The following is a 25,367-nucleotide window of genomic DNA, read 5'->3' as shown; positions in this document are numbered from 1 at the left end:
CAGCGCACATTGTTCAAATAGGTCACTTTTTATTAGGTAACCGGTTTACCCTGCAGTATGTAGCAGAGGTTAGGTTAATTAGTCCCTCCAGAATTTCGCAGGGAATTTTTTGTGTTTTTGAGGGGCAATATGCTATGAATTTCTAACATTTGTCGCGAAAATGCGCCGATGAGGACAAAAGTCTGTTGACTTGTGGCTTGATTGAACCATATTATGTGGTAAATGTTTGGTTGAAATTGCGAGCCCTCTTTCTGCACTACGGTGATGGGTCAGTTTTATGCGATAATATTGCAATGCTTTGACAATGAGGTAATTATGCAGTGAGTGGTCAAATTTGCAAGCCTTCGCATAATATTTGGGGCATTGTTGATTTTGGTAAAAATGTGGCCATCGCAGAATCCTGTAGGGTTGGCTAGAGGTTAGATTACCACTGTTCTCTGTGTGTGTGTGTGTGTGTGTGTGTGTGTGTGTGTGTGTGTGTGTGTGTGTGTGTATGTGTATACGAACAGAGCAAGACAGAATACCACAAAAACAACAGGTTGATTTGATCAGTGGTACAGTGAATACCCAATCATTTCTGAACAATAGGAAACCGTTGACTCAACAAATCTGAACAGAAATAAGACTGTTTCCCCTCTAGAAAAAACCTTATCAGACAATATTATCCCTCTATAATACCATGTTTATTTCATATTAAAGGCGTAAAAGAGATTTTATTTGAAGAGTATTTGAAAGAAAGTGCTTTTCATTAAATGCAGGTGACTAGAGAGCACAGCTCAGACAAGGTCATAAAACAGTCACTGCCACTTTACAAGATACACAGCCACAAACAGACAGTGTCACACACACACACACACTCTAAACCGAAACATTCTTATCAGTATGGAAACAAGTCAGACTTCTTCTTCATTTTTTTCCATTGCAGTAAAAATATCAAGAGCACCATTTTTCTGCACCAACAAGCAAAACCAACCTTCAAAACATACGCTTTGTTGTCTAAGTACACCTACACATTCAGAAGACCGTTTTTGAGCATGCAGCCAACCACAACTCCCACTCCACGCACTTTTACAAAAAAGATCATAGCTAGCGATCTAACACAGGCAATTAGAAAAGTGACAACACTGCACATTATGCTATCTGATATCTAGTTTGAATGTAATTAGCAAGCCTTCGTGCTGCAAATTGATGATCAAGTAACAGTCATAAAAAATGTAGCTAATCATATCTCCCTCCCTCCCTCTCTGTCACTCTGCTTCCCATCACTCTCTCTCTCTCCACTTCTCTCGCCATCCATCTCTATCTTGCCTATAAACCTGCACTCCCTCCTTCCCTGTAATTGTGTTATGAATGTTTGAGTGGAGTAGTATGCCTCCCTGTCTGTGGCTACTAATGGCCAGCGACGGCTGCAATGTGTGCGCGTGCGTGTGTGGCAGGCTGTTTGAGGGAATTTAACACGATTAATGACATCTCAATGAGCCAAAAACATCCAACTAGATTTTACTCTGCAGATGGGCTTGGTCTGTTGCAGACTTGGAGACATAGCACACATTATCAATGTGCCATACTTCAACCTTGAATCTGCTAGATACTAGCTCCTGTACCTGATTATGACAACTGCAATATCAAGTAGTACTTTTGGACAAGGTTGTGTTTTTTTTTGGGGGGGGGGGGGGGACCAACTCCGATATTTTACTTTAAAATGTATACCAAACAAAAACCATTGATTTCAAAGTAACAAACCATAAACTTCTATGCACAAGGACTACTTTTAACAACAACATTTACAGGAAGAACTTTGCAGATACAAAGTATTATTTACAAAATTGTTACTGTGTAAATGATTAAAGGCCGAATTTGGGCAAAAGCGCAAAAATAACGGCTGTTAAATGTATAACTGATCAACAGACCATTATACCAGGTCATTTAATGCTTAAAAATTTAAACAAAAATGGATGAATAAGATATTTTGCTATAGAAACGCTGTATTTGGCTCCATTCATTGTGCACTCTACAGTCCGCAAAAACACTACAGTATAACTATAGTAATACTACACTATTTAATTTGCTTAAACCATGCGTATTTCCTTGCCCCATATCCTAACTTGTGCCACCCATAAGTGAGAAACCTACATATCAAGTAAAGGTACTTCTACAAACTAAGGGGTGTTACTAAGGGCTGTGAATACTTATGCAAATAAAGATATTTCTGTGTATTAATTTCAATAAAAACGATTCTAAAAACATTTTTTCACTTTGTAATTATGGGGTATTTCTTGTAGCTGGGTGAGAGAAAAAAAAATCCATCTTGAATTCAGGGCGACAGGTAGCCTAGTGGTTAGTGTGTTGAACTAGTAACCGAAAGGTTGCAAGATTGAATCCCCGAGCTGACAAGGTAAAAAAAAAAATTGTTGTTCTTAACAAGGCAGTTAACCCACTGTTCCTAGGCCATCATTGAAAATAAGAATTCGTTCGTAACTGACTTTCCTAGTTAGATAAAGATACAAATATAATACTTCAGGTTGTAACACAACAAAACTCAAACTGTTGTAATATCTGAGCTGTAAAGGTCTAACCCATAACAACTGGTATCACTAGCTATGTTTCAATTAACTTGTCCAGTGATATTTTTGTCGACAATTAGACAATAAGTTTGCATAGAAAATAGATGTGACAATTGACTGCTACAGTGTGTTTCCATTTAATTGTCTTGGCGTCGATAAAAACCGCTGCCTGGAAGTAATGACATCACAAAAAATATATAATAAAAAAGTAACAGCTGGTGTCGAATAATAATGGGAGTTGAAGCGTTTCCATGATCCATTTAGGCAAACTGTGCATTAATAAATAACAATCCATATGCCCTGACCTATCTGTTTTGTGTCTCAGGTAGCCTGCAGAAGCCAGTTTGGATAGAATGCAAGTAAGTCATCTAATAACTCTAAAGTGCCAATATTTTTGTGTAATGGTGGATTCAATTTAGATTTTTTTGTCACTGACCTACACACAATACCCCATAATGTCAAATTGCAATTATATTTTCTAAATGTGTACAAATGAATAAAAAATGAAAAGCTGAATTGTCTTGAGTCAATAGGCATTTAACCCCTTTGTTATGGCAAGCCTAAATAAGTTCAGGAGTAAAAATATGCTGAACAAGTCACACACAATAAGTTGCATGGACTCACTCTTTGTGCAATAATAGTGTTTAACATGATTTTTGAATGACTGGGCATACAGAGATGAGGTACACATTCAATTATCTGTAAAGGCCCTCAGTAGAGCAGTGAATTTCAAACAAAGATTCAACAACAAAGACCTCGCAAACCGCAATGCCTCGCAAAGGGCACCTATGGTAGATGGGTAAGAATTTTAACAAGCTGACAATGAATATTCCTTTGAGCATGGAGAAGTTATTAATTACACTTCGGATGGTCTATCAATACACCCAGTCACTACAAAGATACAGGCGTCCTTCCTAACTCAGTTGCCGGAGAAGCAGGAAACCGCTCAGGAATTTCACCACGAGGCCAATGGGGACTTTAAAACAGTCACAGAGTTGAATGGCTGTGACAGGAGAAAACTGAGAATGGATCAACAACATTGTAGTTACTCCACCATAATAAACTCATTGACAGAGTGAAAAGAATGAAGACTTTGCAGAAAAAAATATATTCCTAAACATGCATCCTGTTCGCAACAAGGCACTAAAGTAATACTGCAAAAAATGTGGCAAAGCAATTAACTTTTTATCCTGAATAGTGTTAGGTTTAGGGAAAATCCAATACATTACGGAGTACCTCTCTATATTTTCAATAATAGTGGTGGCTGTATCATTTTTAATAAAAAAAATAAAAAAAACTTTATTTTACTAGGCAGGTCAGTTAAGAATAAATTCTTAATTTCAATGACGGCCTAGGAAAAGTGGGTTAACTGCCTGTTCAGGGGCAGAACGACAGATTTGTACCTTGTCAGCTCGGGGATTCGAACTTGCAACCTTTCGGTTACTAGTCCAACGCTCTAACCACTAGGCTACCCTGCCGCCCCATGTCATGGGTATGCTTGTAATCGTTAAGGACTGGGGAGTTTTCAGGATAAAAAAAAATGGATTTGAGCTAAGCACAGGCAAAATCTTAGCGCAAAACCTGGTTCTGTCTGCTTTCCACCAGACACTGGGCGATGATTTCACATTTCAGCAGGAAAATAACCTAAAACACAAGGCCAAATCTACACTAGAGTTGCTTACCAAGAAGACAGTGAATGTTCCTGAGTGACCAAGTTACAGTTTTGACTTAAATTTACATGAAAATCTATGGTAAGACCTGAAAATGGTTGTCAACCAATTTGAAAGACCTTGAAGAATAATGGGCAAATGTTGTACAACCCAGGTGTGGAAAGCTCTTAGAGACTTACACAGAAAGACCCAGGAGCACTTCTACAAAGTATTGACTCAGGGGTGTGAATACTTCATCTCCGTATTTCATTTTCAATACATTTGCAAAAACTTCACTTTGTCATTATGGGGTATTGTGTGTAGACGAGTGAGAGAGAAAAAAAAATCGAATCCAGTTTGAATTCAGGCTGTAACAACAAAATTAATAAATCAATGAGTATGAATACTTTCTGAAGGCGCTGTACATGTCCTCAAAGATGGCATGCTCAGGTATGACCATTCTAGCTAACGATAGGGCAGATATGCATGTGAACAACACACACAACTAAGTCGTTTTTTTCTCCAAAGTTGCCAGAATGCTGATTGCATCAACTTATATCAGTACATTTGTAACAGCCTAAACATTACTAACTTCTATTCGATCAAATAAGCCTCACATAATTCGACATTCTCTCATAGACTTCCATACAAAAAAGAGATAGTTGATAATAGCTTTAGATAGTAGCTTTAGTTGCCTGATGACATGCAGTACCAGTCAAAAGTTTGGACACACCTACTCATTTAAAGGCTTTTCTTTATTTTTACTATTTTCCACATTGGATGTCTTCACTGTTATTGTACAATCTGTGAAATAACACATATGAAATCATGTACTAACCAAAAAAGTAGCCACCTTTTGCCTTGATGACAGCTTTGCACACTCTTGGCATTCTCTCAATCAGCTTCATCTGGAATGCATTTCCAACAGTCTTGAAGGAGTACCCACATATACTGAGCACTTGTTGGCTGCTTTTCCTTCACTTTGCAGTCCAACTCATCCCAAACCATCTCAAATTGGGTTGAGGTTGGGGGATTGTGGAGGCCAGGTCATCTGATGGAGCAGTCCATCACCCTTCTTGGTCAAATAGACCTTACACAGCCTGGAGGTGTGTTGGGTCATTGTCCTGTTGAAAAACAAATGATAGTGGGACTAAGCACAAACCAGATGAGATGGCTTATCGCTGCAGAATGCTGTGGTAGCCATACTGGTTAAGTGTGCCTTGAATTCTAAATAAATCACTGACAGTGTCACCAGCAAAGCACCCCCACACCATCACACCTCCTCCATGCTTCACGGTGGGAATCACACATGCGGACATCATCCGTTCACCTACTCTGCATCTCAAAAAGACACGGCGGTTGGAACCAAAAATCTCAAATTTGGACTCATCAGAGCAAAGGACAGATTTCCATCGGTTTAATGTCCATTGCTCATGTTTCTTGGCCCAAGCAAGCCTCTTTGTATTATTGGTGTCCCTTAGTAGTGCTTTCTTTGCAGCAATTCAACCATGAAGGCCTGATTCACGCAGTCTCCTCTGAACAGTTGATGTCGAGATGTGTCTGTTACTTGAACTCTGTGAAGCATTTATTTGGACTGCAATCTGAGGTGCAGTTAACTCTAATGAACTTATCCTCTACAGCAGAGGTAACTCTGGGTCGTCCTTTTCTGTGGCGGTCCTCATGAGAGCCAGTTTCATCATAGCGGTTGATTTTTCCCGACTACACTTGAAGAAACTTTCAAAGTTATTTAAATTTTCCGGATTGACTTAAAGTAATGATCGACTGGCAAAGGGTGGCTACTTTAAAGCATCTTAAATATAAAATATATTTCGATTTGTTGAACACTTTGATTACTACATGATTCCATGTGTTATTTCATAGTTTTGATGTCTTCACTATTCTACAATGTAGAAAATAGTAAAAATAAAGTCCCTACATTTGAACATAAAAATAGATTTGATCAAACAAAACTATGCAACATTTTATCTCTGGGACCCTCAGGATGACAAATCGGAGCAAAATGACTGAATGTAAGTACATTATTTACCTACAGAGGTGAATGTATCAAACCAGTTGCCGTGATAAACATTTGTTGTTGTTGTGCACTCTCCTCAAACAATAACATGGTACTTTTTCACTGCAATAGCTACTATTAATTGGACACCGCAGTTAGATTAACAAGAATCTAAGCTTTCTGCCCATATAAGTTGCGTCTATGACCCGGCTGTTGTATACAACGTGATTCTAGTCACATTAGCGCACGTTAGCAACCACCCCGTGGAGGTTAAATAACACACGGGTAAGTAGACATTCTACTAATAACTTGTTAATTACTCTCTCATTGAGTGTGTCTGTGAGAGAGGAGAGTGTCTGTGATATGTGATTGTGTGTGAGTATATACACGATTGAAGGAGAGTGTTATATGCAAGTGTGTGCGAGTGTGTGTGATGTGAGTGTGAGAGTGTGTGTGATATATGAGAGTGTGAGTGTGATGTGAGTGTGAGATATGAGAATGTGAGAGTGTGATATGAGAGTGTGCGTGATATGAGAGTTTGTGAGTGATACACGATTACACAAGTAAGAGCAGTTCGCTTGGTCACAGGGTAAGGCATCCCTGAATAGTCACAAAGAAATAAAAGTGCAAAGAACAGTGCTTAAAAGGACATGGCTCTCAGTTCGTTTAAAAGGACTTTCATCCGTTCATGATAACTTAATAAGTATGGCTTTTGGGGTTTTTTCACTATCAAACAGGATATTTTATTTTTTTGATATAATTTATTTTTGGTGTAATACCTCAAGCAAATAAATGTGTTCGAAAATGGAATCTTATTCATGGAGGTCGGTGCAGAGCCTACTTTCAATAGCAAAACAGTGCAGACACAAAATAAGGCTGCCAATTCTCAATTATACCACACACACACAAACACGCAGTTAGGCAGCCCAAAGTCACCACATAGCCACAGGCATCAGCCAGGTCAGACCTCAACATGGACCCCCGGCCTTAATGTTATTAAGAGCTACTGCCTGGCCTGCCACACTCACCACTCACTGCTGCTGCCAGCCTAACTGCTCTCTCCCCGTCTCTCTCTCTCTCTGCTAAAGAGCGGTGCGCTAAAGGCCGACGCTGGACCTTTTCCAGGAGCTTTTTCCAACTCATGAGCCTCTTAAAAGCTTCCGTTGCCAAAGCAGAGCCACTCTCTCTCTCCTCGCACTGCAGGAAGTCAGAGGCCTGCTGTTTACCAGAACTCCACACTTCTCTTTTGTAGTCAGCTCTCCAAATACAGAACTGTTCTACAACTGTTCCACTATAACTGTTCATAATTCAGTGAAATGTAATGTCATGGGACAGGGTTAGACTTGACGATTTCATACACGGAGGTCAAAAGAAGTCATATTCCTCAAAGGGCTGTTGTGGCGTAAAGGTCGTTCTATATGAATTCAATCACTTTCTGACTGCACTCCTTTTGAGTTGAATGAAACCTTCCATACATGCGTGCTCATGGTAGAAGTGTTCAGAAATACCAAATATCAGACAGAAGCTGTGGTAAGTTTATATGACCTCCTTTCAAAAAGCCCCTTGGTACCCTTTTATACATACCAGTGGGTAACTGGCAAATTGGGAGGGGTGGGGATTGTTGTTAAACCATGGCAGCTGTTTGCAGTTCAAATTAGGGACGTGTTCATGAATTTACCTGCAGAAAAGCAGAGAACCAATCACACAGACCCATACCTGTATTTTGGTTACAGGGTCTGTGAAAATGCAGTAATTATGACGAGGTCTTTAGGTGGCTTTTATTTTCGACGCCTTTTACCCCCTACCCCTTTCAGATATGCAAAAAAGCTGGTATAAAATGCAAGCATGTAAAATTAGTGGGTTTTGGTCTGTGTATGAAAGAGATAAATATCCTTTTATGAGCGCTTGGCTCTGAAGTCAATTTGCCGTTGCTGCCACATAATTATGGACACTCCCATCCTGCACACGCTTAGAAACACACACACACTCCCTATACCCCTACGCACCCTTCTGAACAACAATTACAGACTTCCCAAAGCCAACTCTATAATGTGCGTTTGTCTGAGTGGAAGAAGTACATAGTAGTGGGGACGTGGTGGTGTGGTGTCACGTTGAGAGGTGACATGTGGCACTGGAGATAACATCTCGGGACAGATTGGAGAGGCCATCTGGAGGTCTGGATGAGTGTCCGCAGTGAAAGGGATCAGTGGGACAGGGAAGAGCGAGTGAGCTGTCAGAGATCTGGAAAGTTCCAATATGATACGGGCCTTTGTCTGACTGATGTAAATCCATTTGAATTCAAATCACTTTTTGACAGCATTCCTTTTAATTTAAACAAAACTTTCCATACATGTTTGCCCATGGAAGAAGTGGTCAGAAAGTGACATTTTGGACCGGAATCAGGAGATAGAGCTGCTCAAAGTTGACCCATTTTGCATACCCAACCCTACCAAAATACATCCATGTCTTAATCACTGAAAACGATAAACGGTTGAGTTTGATATCATCTGAAAGCTTACAACAGGTCTGCCAGGGTTATGATTTCAGGTCCAAAAGTCAACTTCTGACCACTTCGACATTGGGCAAACACTTATGGTTACCTTATGTATGGTAAGGTTTTGTTCAAATTAGAAAGGGGTACAGTCAAAAGGGGATTTAGATCATATGCGAGTTCATCTTACACCAGTTTTATACTTTTTTTTTCAACCGAGGGGGAAACAAACGTTCTCCGTTTCCTAGAAACTCGGGAGAGCAACAAAGAAGGTATATTTGAGGAGCGATTATTTCCCATTTCAGCTTGGCCAACTGTGCACAGATGACATGCGGCTTGACTCCTGCCTTCATTAAAATTGCTCAGCCGGCCCCAGGAGACAATACACCCGAGTTTGGTTTTCTCCGAATGCTGAAGTTGACATCAGTGACAATGTTGTGGTGCATAGGCGGCTAGCGTTAGGCTAAACCGCTAGGCTAAAGCGCTAGGAGATAACAATGCTGTTCTCCTTTGGTTATTGGACAAATAACTTTCCCACAACATTTTGGGAACCAAAATGTGACATGCTGGTAACATGGACGCTGCTACCTGACAGAGAGAGTAAAATCCCCCGGGTTGCTCTTGCTCGGCCGGGCTAGGAAACTGCCGTGGACCCCCCGCGTCAACAGGAGCTGCTCTGCCTCGATGCCGGTGATGTTGGGGTGGAACCACCTTGAAGAACACAGAGAGAGTGAGAGAGAGAGAAAGAATAGTTTTGATCACAAAAGCCAAATCCAGAGTCACCAGTGTTTCTCTATACATTCTTAAGGGACTTCCAGGCGTATACAGAACGTTAGTTAATTACCTTCAAATAACCTACCATTTCCATTCTCAGAAGGTTAATAAAACCTCCCAGGAAAACTGTTAGAACCTCCCTTCAACCTAAACATTTACATTCCCAGAACAGGCAATTTTTTTTTTTTTAACTTAACATTTTACCGGTCAGGAAACGTATGGCTTTGGTCCCAAAACCAATTTGGAAACCCACAACTTCCATAGAACCAAATGTGCTAGCTGGGTCAGTTGTGACAGTAATTAGATACACATAAAAAGTGAGATATAAACTTTTGGAAAGCAGAACACCAATATTTACAGAGCTTAATATAACTGGCAAATGTTTACTTCCTGTGTTATATAACCAGGTAGAGAGTAAAAGATAACATTTACTCCATCCAGCTCACATTTTGATAAACCCGATCGTCCACTATCAACCATTACAAATTTAGATGTTACATTGTCCACCAACCTAAAATAATAGAGAAATACACACTAGCGTAATTGAAAAGTATGGCTCTGGTCTGTGTCCTATCACTATCTCCCCCTACATATATCCCTACTGTTCTGTCATAAATAAAATAAAAAATCAATACTAAAGGGGATTGTGACTCCTCTTCATAGCAAAAGATCTATAGATGTCTGAAAAATACATAAATACAATTTATGTGGTTATGCTTAGAAATGCAACATGGAATAATGTTTTTTCCTCTTCATAATGTGTGTTTTTCATCATTGGTAGTATGCTAAAGTAGTAAAGCATGTCAGTTGTTTGGAGTTGCAGCTCATGGTTCAGTTAGTTCACAGGGTTAAAACCTCTAACTCAGGGGTCTCCAACCTTTTCTAGCATGAGAGCTAGTGTCATGTGTTTGTTCACCTGCACCCGGACGCATTTGCTAATAACCCATCTGCAACCGCACGACTATATGTGATGAAGTGAAATTCTTAAGCACGCACCCGATCCTAACCCATGAATATAGAAAATGCACTGTACAGTCAGAGATAGTGGAATTCATTTTTGGCAGGCCTTTTAGATATTAGCCTGTTTCTGCTTATCATTTCCAGCCATTTGGTGGTGGTGTAAAGTACTTAATTAGTACTTTAGAGTAATTTTACTTAAGTCGTTTTTTGGGGTCTCTACTATTTATATTTTTGTCAACTTTTACTTCACTGCATTCCTATAGAAAATAATGTACTTTTTACTCTTTACATTTTCCCTGACACCAAAAGGTACTCATTATATTTTGAATGTTTAGCAGGACAGAAAATGGTCCAATTCAAAGCACTTATCAAGAGAACATCCCTGGTCATCTCTGTCTCTGATCTGGCGAGCTCACTAAACACACATGCTTCGTTTGTAAATTATGTCTGAGTGTTGGAGTGCCCCTGGCTATCCGTACATTTAAATAACAAGAAAATGGCAGTCTGGTTTGCTTAATATAAGGAATTTGAAATTATTTATACTTTTGATATTTAAGTATATTTGAGCAATTACATTTACTTTTGATACTTAAGTATATTTAAAACCAAAATACTCTCAAGTAGTATTTTACTGGGTGACTCACTTTTACTTGAGTAATTTTCTATTAAGGTATCTTGACTTTATGACAACTGGGTACTTTTTCCACCACTGCAATTTGGTAGGCTATTTGTTAGTCAACTTGACTATCATTAGATACATACAGCTTCTTTTCTGTCATTACTGGTTGCCCTATAAGACTAACTAAACCCTTGCTCACAAGAATAATGTCGTGGCGGAGATCTTTGTGGGCTATACTCGGCCTTGTCTCAGGATGGTAAGTTGGTGGTTGAAGATATCCCTCTAGTGGTGTGGGGGCTGTGCTTTGGCAAAGTGGGTGGGGTTATATCCTTCCTGTTTGGCCCTGTCCGGGGGTGTCCTCGGATGGGGCCACAGTGTCTCCTGACCCCTCCTGTCTCAGCCTCCATTATTTATGCTGCAGTAGTTTATGTGTCGGGGGGCTAGGGTCAGTTTGTTATATCTGGAGTACTTCTCCTGTCCTATTCAGTGTCCTGTGTGAATTTAAGTGTGCTCTCTCTAATTCTCTCTCTTTCTCTCGGAGGACCTGAGCCCTAGGACTATGCCTCAGGACTACCTGACATGACTCCTTGCTGTCCCCAAGTCCACCTGGCCGTGCTGCTGCTCCAGTTTCAACTGTTCTGCCTTATTATTGGACCATGCTGGTCATTTATGAACATTTGAACATCTTGGCCATGTGCTGTTATAATCTCCACCCGGCACAGCCAGAAGAGGACTGGCCACCCCACAAAGCCTGGTTCCTCTCTAGGTTTCTTCCTAGGGAGTTTTTCCTAGCCACCGTGCTTCTACACCTGCATTGCTTGCTGTTTGGGGTTTTAGGCTGGGTTTCTGTACAGCACTTTGAGATATCAACTGATGTACGAAGGGCTATATAAATACATTTGATTTGGCAGCAAAGATGTTTATGAACCGAGGAGAAAATGCTAACCGATGCCATTTCCAAATGGCATCAGACCGGCTTGAAGGACATTAAAAGCTGTTACAACATGTTTTTGTTAAGATTTCAGTTTGGCTCGGATGCCTATTTTATGTGGTTGAAATACTATCATCTCTTAAGATGCTGAAAGAAATAAAACATATTTCTCCTCTCCCGTTCCTTCCAAAAATGGACATTTGGTGTATAATTTTACTGCAAGAAATACTTAATTCTGCAGGAGTTAATATTATATTAGGCTGTTAGATGTTAGACCTACGGTCAGTGGCTAGGTTTCCATCCAATTGGTGAATATTCAAAAATCGCATAAAAACAATCTGTGCATTTTCCCACCAGTGATGTTTCCATCAAATTGACTTGTTGCGGATAAAAAGCTGTGCATGATGACATAGTGTACATAAAAATACAATTTGTAGTTCAATTCCTATGTACCGTGGCATTTAACTCTACTGATGGTTCTCACAACAACAAAAAATCTGTTATATAGCGAGTCTGCCCACTGCACACTGTTGGCTAGAGCACATATGACTAACGGACAAAAGAATGAGATGATTTTTATTTGTCAAATGGCAGCCAACAATCGATCATCATGTCACCAGAATAAGACCCTTAATATTTATTGGAAAGGAGCATCAACCTCATCACCTTGCACTTTCACCACCCTGTGAAGTTCATCATTTATTTAATCTGTAACCTAATAAACTGCATGCTTTCCCGAGTCGTAGTGGGAGGACCACACAACATGTCATCGCGTGAAGTTTACTTCGATATGGTTATTTATATGAATATTTACACATGATTCTTGCATAATTAATTTTAAAAAGACAAAAACATCCCACCTAGAATTCCCCATCATGTAACTGTCTAATTTGTATAGCACCTCACAAACATAAGACTGCCATCATCCTCTTTCACCACATCTTTCCCAAACATTAGACGACTGTTCTGTTCCTCCCTTCTAGATATTTTCAACTCTCCATTTTGCAGCTTTTCTCTTCTTGAATTAATCTCCATTGTTCATTTTGCCTCAGTGGATCAACGTTAACTTTTTCTGCCCAAGTTTCCAAAAGCATTTGGCAATTGATGTGTATTGGTGCGCTACAGTTAGCCCTAAAGCTTAGGCTACGCACTAAAGGCAGATTAACATAATGAAAAAATAAGAATATTCAACCTGACCGCCACCCACCCGCCCTTCATCTACACAATATTTCTTGACCCTAAACCCGCCCGCGGATATAACCGTGCGGACTGCGGGTTATGAGTCAACTCGCACATCACTAATGAGAGCTACTTTTATTTATGAAACATGTCACGAGCAACTCATTCATTTCTTCCTAGCTTTCAAATAATCACTTGTATTTTCCCAAATGTAGCTTTGTTATATATATTTTTTTTACAAATTACAATTATTAGTAGAGAAACAATGACAATTCATGTTCTAAGTCCATGCCAATGCTTAAATCACATCAGAAGACCATTCTTGAGGGTAAAATATTTGATTGTAATAACCCTCTAATTGAGAATTTTAGGAGCGAAGAATGTGCTAGTCGAGCAATATATTTGCTCCTGCATATGTCATGACAGAGTTTGCAAAACAAAAGCCCACCCGATTGATCCTGTAGAAAGAATCATGATATACACTGAGTGTACAAAACATTAAGAACACCTTTTGCCTCAGAACAGCCTCAATTTGTCGGGCAAGGACTCTAAGGTGTCGAAAGCGTTCCACAGGGATGCTGACCCATGTTGACTCCAATGCTTCCCACAGTTGTGTCAAGTTCTTAACAAACCGGTGCGCTTGGCACCTACTACCATACCCCGTTCAAAGGCACTTAATATTTTGTCTTGCCCATTCACCCTCTGAATGACACACATTCACAATCCATGTTGCAATTGTCCCAAGGCTTAAAAATAATTCTTTAACCTGTCTCCTCCCCTTCATCTACACTGATTGAAGTGGATTTACCAAGTGACATCAATAAGGGATCATAGCTTTCACCTGGACTTACCTAGTCAGTCTACGTCATGGAAATAGCAGCTGTTCTTTATGTTTTGTACACTCAGTGAAATTCTGCCAGGTATACTTACTTTGCAGTTACCATTTAATCGTGAAGGTTTTGGGGAAAGTCTTTGCCTACTCAGATTGCTAACTGGCTACACGAAGTGAACGATAAGAGGTTCACACAACACAGACATACAGAGGCAATATTCCTAGAAATGAATTGGCAGATAGTGTTACGTTTGGCTTTTTAAGCCAATTGTGTCTAACCAGGGGTGGGACAATGTTAATGTGGATTTAATTATATAGTATCTGGGAGCTTGCGGTGTCTGATACTTGTGAGATTTGTTTGTGACAGATTGCGGTGGAGCGTGTGAAAAATACATGCACTTTCTGAATTATTTGGCAAGCTACTCATACAGCAGGTGGGCTGAGAGCTACTGGTAGCTCACAATCAAACTGTTGGAGAACCCTGTTATCACTACTGTGAGGCTAATCTATTACTTATTAGCGTCGCAAGGCCCATTTCCACAAGTGGCTGCTATGGCCAATGAATTCACTATTGTGGCTTTTTAAGTCTTGTGAAAGTGCAGAACTGTGAACCTATTTGCATGAAGCATAATGAATAATGACATTAAAACGACAGCTAACGTTGATTGAGCCCGTTGCAATGATGTTGTGAATTGAAAAGAGAGCTCGTGGTACATTTTGTAGATGCACAAGCGCGGGTTGAGAATTTCCACAAAACACTGTTGAATATGGTTGGATACGCTCTTAGATGAATGTAGTGCAATGTTCTGGTATCAGACTTAAAGGTGCAATCTGTAGCTTCTTTGTCTGCTGTGGCCACGAGACAGGTTGCACCCACTGTTGATGCTTCAACAAACTAATACACAAAAAAAAATAATCTTTGTTCAATTTAATCCAATCGGTGCACAGAATCCTCACAAAGGCCTTCGTCCTTAGTCCTGCCAGGTCAATAAATGACAGGAAACAAACTAAGATGAGCTGTCAAAACAACAATAGCCTATGAATATTAAAAACACTCCTACTGGGTGTTGTGACACTGTCAATAGTCTGTTACGCCATAAAAACAGCAAAAGCCAAACCTCAAGACCTACCACTGCTTTACCAATACCACCCTTTCCTACAACTGCTTGTTACTGCACATCTCCATCAGTTGCTTCAGAATCCAAACCATTTAGCGAGCAACAGCACACCAGAGTTTCCATTGAAGTATGCATAAAGTGTGCATACTTCCTTAAAGTATGCATTTTCACATTCCCCGTCATGGATTTCCAGGCATTGTATAGGTGCTGTATAAACTTTGGGTGGGGGGGGGTAGTTTCCGACATTGTTAAATCCATGACTGTGAGTGTGCAAGTGCACACTTTAGGAGAAGTGTGAAGAACCAGGTCGTAGCTACAGTGAATGTGGTGGTGGTTTAAATACAGTCCTACTTTCAGAACACTGTTTACAATGTGTTAAGAAAAACACTGCAGGGGACTTTTGAAGATGACTTAATACAAAATATCAGCGATAAGAGGGGGATTTTGTTAAATGCCAGTGATTCAACACGAGTGGGAAAAGAATAGATTTTGACACTAACATTTAGAGAAACAGTGAGTCACACAGCCCATTCATTTCCACAGCAAAAGATTGCTTTCCTTCCCCCGCGCTTCCCAAAGTAGTATGGACAGTGATACATGCAGCGAGCGCAACAAGAGATCCTTTAATTAAACTCCACATACAATCTTTACCAGATCAAGTTTCTATGCCCTGGCACAGTAGTGTGAGTATTATGGGTATTTTCATGTTCATATTTAGGAAAGCAAAAAAAAACATGACCAGTGTCATGAAAAAATAAATGTTTTTTTTTCCTCTCTTAAGGGACTGTATTCGTAAGATAAGGACATCAACAGACATGTTAACACTAGATCTACTTACAAGCCTTGTGAGACTTTCGTACAGCCTTCAAGTAGCCGTGAAACACACATCCTTTCATATTTCTGTTTGATGGCAAAACTATGGATCCAATTTAACCGGACTCGTGGGGAGCTTGAGCTCAACCGCTGGGCAAACATCTATATCGATTAAGTCCCTACAACGTCAAACGAGTAAAACCCAGTCCTTGGAATGGCGGATCGCTGTCCTGTGCCTTCGCTACGAACCTCCTGTGGAATTGCACTCAGATCAGGATGAATCACGCTTTATTGACAGCTCGTCATTCACAAAGCAGATTCACATGAGAGAAAAAGAGAGAGACAGAGGGAGAAACAGAGCGAGAGAGAGAGATGTCAACAGTAGACAGTAGTGGAGCTGATGGAAGAGGGAACAGACGGGGCCAAAGCCACAGGAAGCTGCAGACATCTGGGGACTGACACTGGCCCAGATTGCACCTGACCCCCTCATCCACCCAGGCACCATGCTTTTTCTCATTCCAAGCCCAGGAGATTACTGAGGAACTTTTCAAACAGCAGCAGCAAATCATAACCGATTACCACTGGCATTCACCAAGGGATTAGACACAAATACATGGCAGGGGGGGAATGAACAAGGCTCTCTCTGATATCATCAAATGCCCAAGCTGTGGCATTAACATTGGACTGGGATATAGAGCAATTGTTTTTGCGTGTGGAGACTCAGAAACACACCTGATGTACTGTAGAATAGGGATCACTATGGTCCACCTGGTTCAAAAACAAGCAGTCAGTAGGAGATAAGAGGAATTACAAGTACATGACTGTTACCAGTACAATACATTGTATTGCTGTAGTAGCAAGATGACAGCAATGTAGTGTTTTAATTATTTTTTTGGTATTCAATCTTTTTCTGTCAGTTGTTGAGCACGTTTGACATTTCTAACAGTCAACTTTTTCTCTGTTTGAAATTTCAGCAGCACCATGCTCGGTCTACCAAGCTATAATAACTACAAATCCCATTCTCGGAGCCAAAAATCAATGTTTCTGTCAAGGATGGAGAGGTACATTACATTTACATTTAAGTCATTTAGCAGACGCTCTTATCCAGAGCGACTTACAAATTGGTGCGTTCACCTTAAGACATCCAGTGGAACAGCCACTTTACAATAGTGCATCTAAATCTTTTAAGGGGGGTGAGAAGGATTACTTTATCCTATCCTAGGTATTCCTGAAAGAGGTGGGGTTTCAGGTGTCTCCAGAAGGTGGTGATTGACTCCGCTGTCCTGGCGTCGTGAGGGAGTTTGTTCCACCATTGGGGGGCCAGAGCAGCGAACAGTTTTGACTGGGCTGCGCGGGAACTGTACTTCCTCAGTGGTAGGGAGGCGAGCAGGCCAGAGGTGGATGAACGCAGTGCCCTTGTTTGGGTGTAGGGCCTGATCAGAGCAAAGGTACACCAAACACTTTCCATCCTGTGCATTACCACAGGCCTCAATGTTCCATGACTGCCATGACCTCAAGACAAACCAAACCAAATAGCAGGGTCGTATTTACTAGGCACCAAATGGAAGAAAACACACTGAAACAGGGAGTGACTACATGGATTTGTCGAATAAGATACACTTGTTTTTGTTTTCCTTCGTTAAAATGTTTTGCTACAGTGTGCACAAATGAATACGGCCCGATATGTGTGAAAACGTAACATAAAAAGGTCGTTCCAGTTCCTTGTTTCAATCACAGCGGACAAGAATCAAGTTCATCTCTACTAAGCAGTATAGCCTTACGTGCCAGTCTTCCAGATTATCCTACGATACTCTCATTGTATGGCGTCAGGCTTTGCAAAACCTAACTATGCACTTTACAGAGAATACCATATGGCAGAGGTTGGACAGAGCTACATGAAACTGTTATGTCTTCTATAATACTCCACTTTGTATGACAGTACCTTTAACATTCAACAAATCAGTTTTGTACCATTCTACACACGGCTATGTGGCTTAGCTGTGCAGAAGAGGGAACTATTGCTCAGTACAGGGGGAGGAGGAGGAAAATAAAAAACGAAATGTAAAAGGAGAAATACTGTAGCGCACATTTTTATGTCTATTAGATTTCTGCTGTCCAACCAGTCATTTCATAATCATATATAGTATTATAATTACACTATTACATAATGTGGTAATAAAAAAAGAGGTAAGTCTAAATAAACAACAAGCTCCACATCCTCCTGATCACACTGCTGCCCACCAGTTGTTACTTGAACTATGAGTATGTGCAACATTCTATGTACAGTACCAGTCAAAAATTTGAACACACCTACTCATTCATGGGTTTTTCATTTTTACTATTTTCTACATTGTAGAACAATAGTGAAGACCTCAAAATGACGAAATAACATATGGAATCATGTAGTAACCAAAAAAAGTGTTAGACATATTTTATATTTGAGATTTTTAAAAGTAGACACCCTTTGCCTTGATGACAGCATTGCACACTCTTGGCAAAACATTGAAAAAGAGATCCTTTTTAAATAAAACTAAATTAGTCATATGTTCACCAAATAATGGATTAAAACACACGGTTTTGCAATGAAGGTCTACAGTAGCCTCAACAGCACTCTGTAGGATAGCACCATGGTGTAGCCGGAGGACAGCTAGCTTCTCTACTCTTCTGGGTACATTGACTTCAATACAAAACCTAGGAGGGTCATAGTTCTCACCCCCTTCCATAGACTTATACAGTAATTATGACATCCTCCAATCTATCAGAGCTCTTGAAGCATGAACTGATATGTTGTCCACCCAATCAAAGGGTCAGAGAATGAATCTAGTACTGAAAGCATAAGCTGCAGCTAGGTAGCACTGCAGTGCATAACATGCTGAGTAGTTGACTCAAAGAGAAGGAAAGACAACAGTTGAATAGTTTTGAGCAAATTAATTTCTTCCAGAATGAAGGAGAAGCAAGAGAAAGACGAAGACAGAGGTTTCATTATTTATTTTTCACTTTCTTAGCTAGCAAATGGAGCTAGCTACTTTAGCCTACTCAAACACCTTGCTCAAGCAGAGGGATACTATGTTAGCTAGCTGGCTATGACTATCCAACACAACACTGGAACTCGTCAAAGTCAAGATAAGCTTTTGGTTTTTACAAATGTATTGCCACCGGGGCACACCGGTGTAACTGTAACTTACTGACGGTACACTGTAACATTACTGCATGATTGTAGCGAGTTTACTAACGCATTAGTTCTATTAGCTATGCTGATTATGACGTTACTTTAGCTAATATTGTGACAACGATGTAGGCCGTGTATAGCGGTTATAATATGGTTTGGCTTGAAAAGTTTGGCCTAATGATTTCACCCTAGATCTGCTAGATGCAGGCAAGAATGTGCAAGGACGTCACCTCAAAAATGTCTCTCTCGACCTGTGTGCACCTACGTTGTAAACTTTCATTCATAGGCTAGGTTGTAGAAACCTCATGATGGGTATAGGGAACATTTGAGTTTCATGTAGTAGCCTAAACCTATCAATGTTACATTGAACTGGGTGAATGGAATATGAATGACAGCCATCCAATATGCTGTAATAGAAATAAGGCCATGCTCATTAAAAAAAAAACTGCACCGACCATCACTGGGACATACAGTATATGGTATTCTGGGGTGCTGCCATCTTGAATACACAGTCCCGTAGAGTAGAGTACACCACTTGGGTTGCATTGTGTTGACTGGGGTCCAGACTAGACTTGATTTTGTTATTAATCTGACATTTTTTACTGGGTCATGGGAAGAAAAAAAATGTCTACCAATCAGAAAAAAATGCCATGTGTTACTATAGTAATCCCAGACAAGCAGCTTTTTATGTCAGCCCAGCATTGCGGTCACTCGTTTCAACTGATAAAACAATGGCAGCCCACTCAGACCATGTAGTCTCTGAACCCGTTAAAGCATAAAAGATACACACTTGTTGACCCTGCGAAAATCACCATTGCTCTGTAATAACAACTAACAACCAACATTACTGGTATATTTTCTGCACAATTTATACAACAGTTTTTGGAGTCAATCACATTTTTTGTATTTTATTAGGATCCCCCTTAGCTGTTGCAAAAGCAGCAGCTACTCTTCCTGGGGTCCACACAAAACATAATACAGAACATTAATAGACAAGAACAGCTGAAGTACAGAACTACATAAAAAATGTTTTAAAGACACACGTAGCCTACATATAAATACATACACAAACTATCTAGGTCAAATAGGGGAGAGGCATTGTGCCATGAGGTGTTGCTATGTATATATATGTTTTTTAACCCAGGTTTGCTGTTTATTTGAGCAATATGAGATGGAACGGAATTCCATGCAAAAATGGCTCTATATAATACCGTATGCTTCTTGAATTTGTTCTGGATTTGGAAACTGAAAAGACCCCTGGTGGCATATCAGGTGGGATATGTGTGTGTGTGTCAGAGTTGTGTGTAAATTGACTATGCAAACAATTTGGGATTTTCAACACATTGTTTCTTATAAAAAGAAGTGATGCAGTCAGTCTCTCCTCAACTCTTAGCCAAGAGAGACTGCATAGAATGTATATCAGCCCTTTGAATACAATGAAGAGCAAGATGTGCTGCTCTGTTCTGGGCCGCCTGCAGCTCAACTAGGTCTTTCCTTGCAGCACTGGACCACACGACTGGACAATAATCAAGTTAAGACAAAACTAGAGCCTGCAGAACTTGCTTTTTGGAGTGTGCTGTCAGAAAAGCAGAGCATGGCCTCCCGGGTGGCGCAGTGGTCTAGGGAACTGCAACGCAGTGCTAGCTGTGCCACCAGAGACTCTGGGTTTGCGCCCAGGCTCTGTCGCAGCCGGCCGCGACCGGGAGGTCCGTGGGGCGCCACACAATTGGCCTAGCGTTGTCCGGGTTAGGGAGGTTTTGGCCGGCAGGGATATCCTTGTCTCATCGTGCACTAGCGACTCCTGTGGCGGGCCGGGCACAGTGCATGCTAACCAGGTTGCCAGGTGCATGGTGTTTCTTCCGACACATTGGTGCGGCTGGCTTCCGGGTTGTATGGCGCTGCGTTAAGAAGCAGTGCGGCTTGGTTGGGTTGTGTATCAACCTTCTTCTCTCCCGAGCCCGTACGGGAGTTGTAGCGATGAGACAAGATAGTAACAACTAACAATTGGATACCACGAAATTGGGGAGAAAAAAATAATTTAAAAAGCAGAGCATCTCTTTATTACAGACAGACCTCTCCCCATATTTACAACCATTGAATCTATATGTTTTGACCATGACAGTTTACAATCAAAGGCAACGTCAAGTAATTTAGTCGCCTCAACTACACCATTAATTTCCATAGAACATAGGGAATGATTTGTACCAAATACAATGCTTAGAGTTGTTCAGGACCAGTTTATCACTGGCCACCCATTCCAAAACACATGCAACAATGTTCAGAGAGCTTTGTTTTGTTTGTTTTGATATTGAAACAAATGCCCGACAAAGTGGCCGACGCTTTGTGTCCATTGCAGGTCAACGTGCAAGAGAGTGGTCAGTATCCTTTTCGGTTTTGGGCTTTAGTCCATCGTCTGCAACCCCCACCCCAATGCACTTAAACACACACACATACACTCGCCTGCTAATGGGGATCAGGCAGGAGGTCACCCCTTGTTTGACCCCTGACCCCTCAATAGAACAAAGAGCACTTCTCACCAATTACTGCACTAATCCTCCCCCCCTCTCTCTCCCTGGCCTGAGCTACTCTGAGAGGGACCACACTGCCCAGGTCTATCCCCAAACACTTAACAGTTAGCAGGCTCACTTCCCTCAGAAAGCTCTAACACGGACCACATGTCCACAAATAAGCACACCCACTCAGTCCACTCCAGCCAGACCCTCCAAAATGCACACAAGGTTATAAACTGTCAACCATTGAAGCCTGAGACCAATTTGACCAAGTGCGTTGCACTAGCAACGTAACAGCAGCAACCTACTGGTAAGACCCAATGCATGTGGGTGAAAAAAAAAAGAAGAGGCTGTTAATGAATGTCAGGAAGTGAATGAGAGTTTTCTCCCCCTACCTAACCATTCTGGTCGGAGCTTGTCAGAGCCCCCCGGTTCAGTTGCCTCAGAGCTTAGTAATCCAGCCCGGCACGGTTACACAAGGAGGGGAAGGGAGGGAGGAACGAGGGGGAGGGCAGGGACTTGTAGGAGTGCTGCCTCTGCGGGTTTAAGCAAGAGAGGCGGGGGCATTTAATCTGGGATTTGGATGAGTGCAAAGGGCCTTGATAGGCTCATCGGAGCAGCTATCAGGCTGTCCCTCTGGGGACCTACATGACACGGCACCGTCTCCACTCCAACTGAAGACTCCTAATTCAGACTTCCTTCCTTGTGGTTGCCAGTTCCCAAGCAAGGCACATTGAAAGGTCTAGTCTACATGCACAGTAGGACATTACTGACCTCCTTGCCTAGTAAGGATGTATAACATAGAAAAACTATGTAAAGTCTATATGCTCTCTACTGGCATATTGGAGTCTATGTTGCTGTTATGTGGGAGATACAGTACTGGTGGACATACAGTAGTACTGGTGGATACAGTAGCTGGCCTACATGAGTTAGTTCTGGCATTTTCAAATGATGCTGATGCAATGCTTAAATTACATTGCAACACAAATTAAACATTCAGGAAAAAATGGAACAGTGAAACAAATGGAGAATATCTTGAAATTATCTAGAAATGGATCAAATCAGATAGAAGATGAAAGCACTGAAATTAAACATGCCAATGATTGGCAAGATGCAGTGCTTTCGGAAAGTATTCAAGACCCCTTTACTTTTTCCACATTCTGTTAGGTTACAGCCTTATTCTAGAAATTATTAAATAGTTTTTTTCTCCTCATAAATCTACACATAATACCCCATAATGTGAAAGCAAAAACAGGTTAAGAAATGTTGGCGAATTTATAAAAATATTCAGTATTCAGACCCTTTACTCAGTACTTTGTTGAAGCACCTTTGGTAAGGATTAAAGCCTCGAGTCTTCTTGGGTATGGCGCTACAAGCTTGTCACAGCTGTATCTGGGGAGTTTATCCCATTCTTTTCTGCAGATCCTCTCAAGCTCTACCATGTTGGATGGGAGCGTTGCTGCACAGCTATTTTCAGGTCTCTTCAGAGATATTCGATCGGCTTCAAGTCCGGGCTCTGGCTGGGCGACCCAAGGACATTGAGAATTGTCCCGAAGCAGAATCTAGTTTCTCATGGCCTGAGAGTCTTTAGGTGCCTTTTGGCAAACTCCAAGCGGGCTGTCATGTGCCTTTTACTGAGGAGTGGCTTCCGTCTGGCCACTCTACCATAATGGCCTGATTGGCCGAGAGCTGCAGAGATGGTTGTCCTTCTGGAAGGTTCTCCCATCTCCACAGAGGAACTCCAGAGCTCTGTCAGAGTGACTGACCATCGGTTCTTGGTCACCTCCCTGACGAAGACCCTTCTCCCGATTGCTCCATTTGGCCCGGGCGGCCAGCTCTAGGAAGAGTCTTGGTGGTTCCAAACTTCTTCCATTTAAGAATGATGGAGGCCCCTGTGTTCTTGGGGACCTTCAATTCTGCAGACATTTTTTGGTACCCTTCCCCAGATCTGTGCCTCGACACAATCGTGTCTCGGAGCTCTACGGACAATACCTTTGACCTCATGGCTTGGTTTTTGCTCTGACATGCACTGTCAACTGTGGGACCTTGTATAGACAGGTGTGTGCCTTTCCAAATCATGTCCAATCAATTGAATTTTACCACAGGTGGACTCCAATCAAGTTGTAGAAACATCTCAAGAATGATCAAAGTAAACAGGATGCACCTGTGCTCAATTTCGAGTCTCATAGCAAAGGGCCTGAATACTTATGTAAACAAGTTATTTCTGTTTTTATTTTAATACATTTGCAAAAATTCTAAAAACCTGCTTTTGCTATGTCTTTTTGGGCCATTGTGCGTCGAGTTGCTGATTTACATTTTTTTTTTTTTAATCCATTTTAGGTTATTAAGGCTGTAACGTAACAAAATGTGGGAAAAGTCTAAGGGTCTGAATACTTTCCGAATGCACTGTATATGATTACTTACATTTGAGAGGAATAATCACTATGGAAAATTGCTACTGCATGTCAAGCAATACATTGTGGATGAATAAAGATAGACATGACGCTGACAAGGACAATAAGCAAACATTTTTACATTTGAATTTTGAGCAGCATTCAATGCTCAGCCATGCCATCTACTTCACCAATAAATAAAGAATATACATTATAGGTCACACTGAAGTCAAGAAACCAGTTGACTTTTCCCAGAAAGCTCACGTCACTAGCAGCCTGTGCCCAGACATGACACCTTGAGGCCAGGCCAGTTTATTAAGAGTTTCCCATTTTAAACCCTGTGCTTAAGCTTGATCCAGTCCCAGGGGTCCTATTCAGTCTGCTATGAAGATGCTAATGGTTAACAAGTTCACCCTCAAGAGACTGCAGGCTCCTCTATTGCCTTTCATTGGCATTGGTGCATAAAGAGACATTATATGCATTGTTCTAAGAAATTATAAAGGCTAATACATGTATATAACAAGTTATAAAGCATTATACCTGAATGCTTCAGGTAAAATGTTACAATGGTATTCATACAATAAACCAATGTGATGTGGTATGAGTGGACAGCCCTTCCGTGTACCTTTTCGCTGAAAACCAGAATGGGATATTTTGTCAAACTATGATTTGGTTGGTTGTTGTGTAAGTCTGGGGCAAATGTGTTTGCCCTTTCACTTTTTCTGTATGCAGAGTTGAATGATTAACTGGTAGTATCCATGCTTGTCCCATCTCTCACTGAGAAATCGCTTTCGGGAAAAAAGTGGAAAATCTTGTTTCTCGTTTTGTTTACCCATTTAGACAACTTGACTTACTGTACTATAAATTACACAAGTTAAAAATATAAAAAGACATGAAGTATGCCCTTTCTGTGGTGTCCTCATGCTACAAGTATCATAGTTATCTCCACAGAACATGACTGCAGGAGTGACTCAGGGCTTTCCAAGAATAGGTTTTCCTTGACAACTACCAGGCGCTTCACTTCCTTGTATTATGCATTGAGCACTGGGAGGGAGAGAGAAAGAGAGCGAGAGGGGAGAGAGAAATAAAACTGTCATTGAGAGACTTGCATAAAATTCGACATACAGAGCATGAGATAGAGCGAGAAGGGTAGAAGAAGGGAAAGAGAGGAAGGGAGAGCAACACAGTCAGAGCCATGGCTCAGCGGACAAACATAGCAGAGCGCTAGCTTGCTCAGACAGACAGGGGAAACAGAGGCCCCACGTGCATCCAGCACGCCAGGCTCTCTATCCTCTTACATAATGTCTCAAGTTCAATACAGCCGTGGCTATTTAAAGTCCTGGCTAGGCCT

At 41.1% G+C, this 25,367-nt stretch overlaps 1 protein-coding gene across 4 annotated transcripts in view; it reads right to left on the bottom strand.

The window, feature by feature from the left end:
• The window catches only part of LOC115132062 (tyrosine-protein phosphatase non-receptor type 11-like), a 56,345-nt gene that overhangs the window by 18,833 nt on the left and 12,145 nt on the right, over positions 1 to 25,367 (bottom strand). For 3 of the 4 annotated variants that reach the window (XM_029664286.2, XM_029664287.2, XM_029664289.2), the window contains exon 2: positions 9,307 to 9,429. In XM_029664286.2, the coding sequence (XP_029520146.1) occupies positions 9,307 to 9,429 (123 nt within the window). Of the gene's footprint in view, positions 1 to 9,306; positions 9,430 to 22,018; positions 22,109 to 25,367 lie in introns of those variants that run through there. The other variant, XM_029664288.2, reaches the window with a different exon arrangement.

This window comes from Oncorhynchus nerka, linkage group LG7, assembly GCF_034236695.1.
Source record: "Oncorhynchus nerka isolate Pitt River linkage group LG7, Oner_Uvic_2.0, whole genome shotgun sequence".
Taxonomy (NCBI): domain Eukaryota; kingdom Metazoa; phylum Chordata; class Actinopteri; order Salmoniformes; family Salmonidae; genus Oncorhynchus; species Oncorhynchus nerka.
Note: the sequence above shows the minus strand (reverse complement) of the source record. Positions and strands in the feature narration are given on the sequence as shown.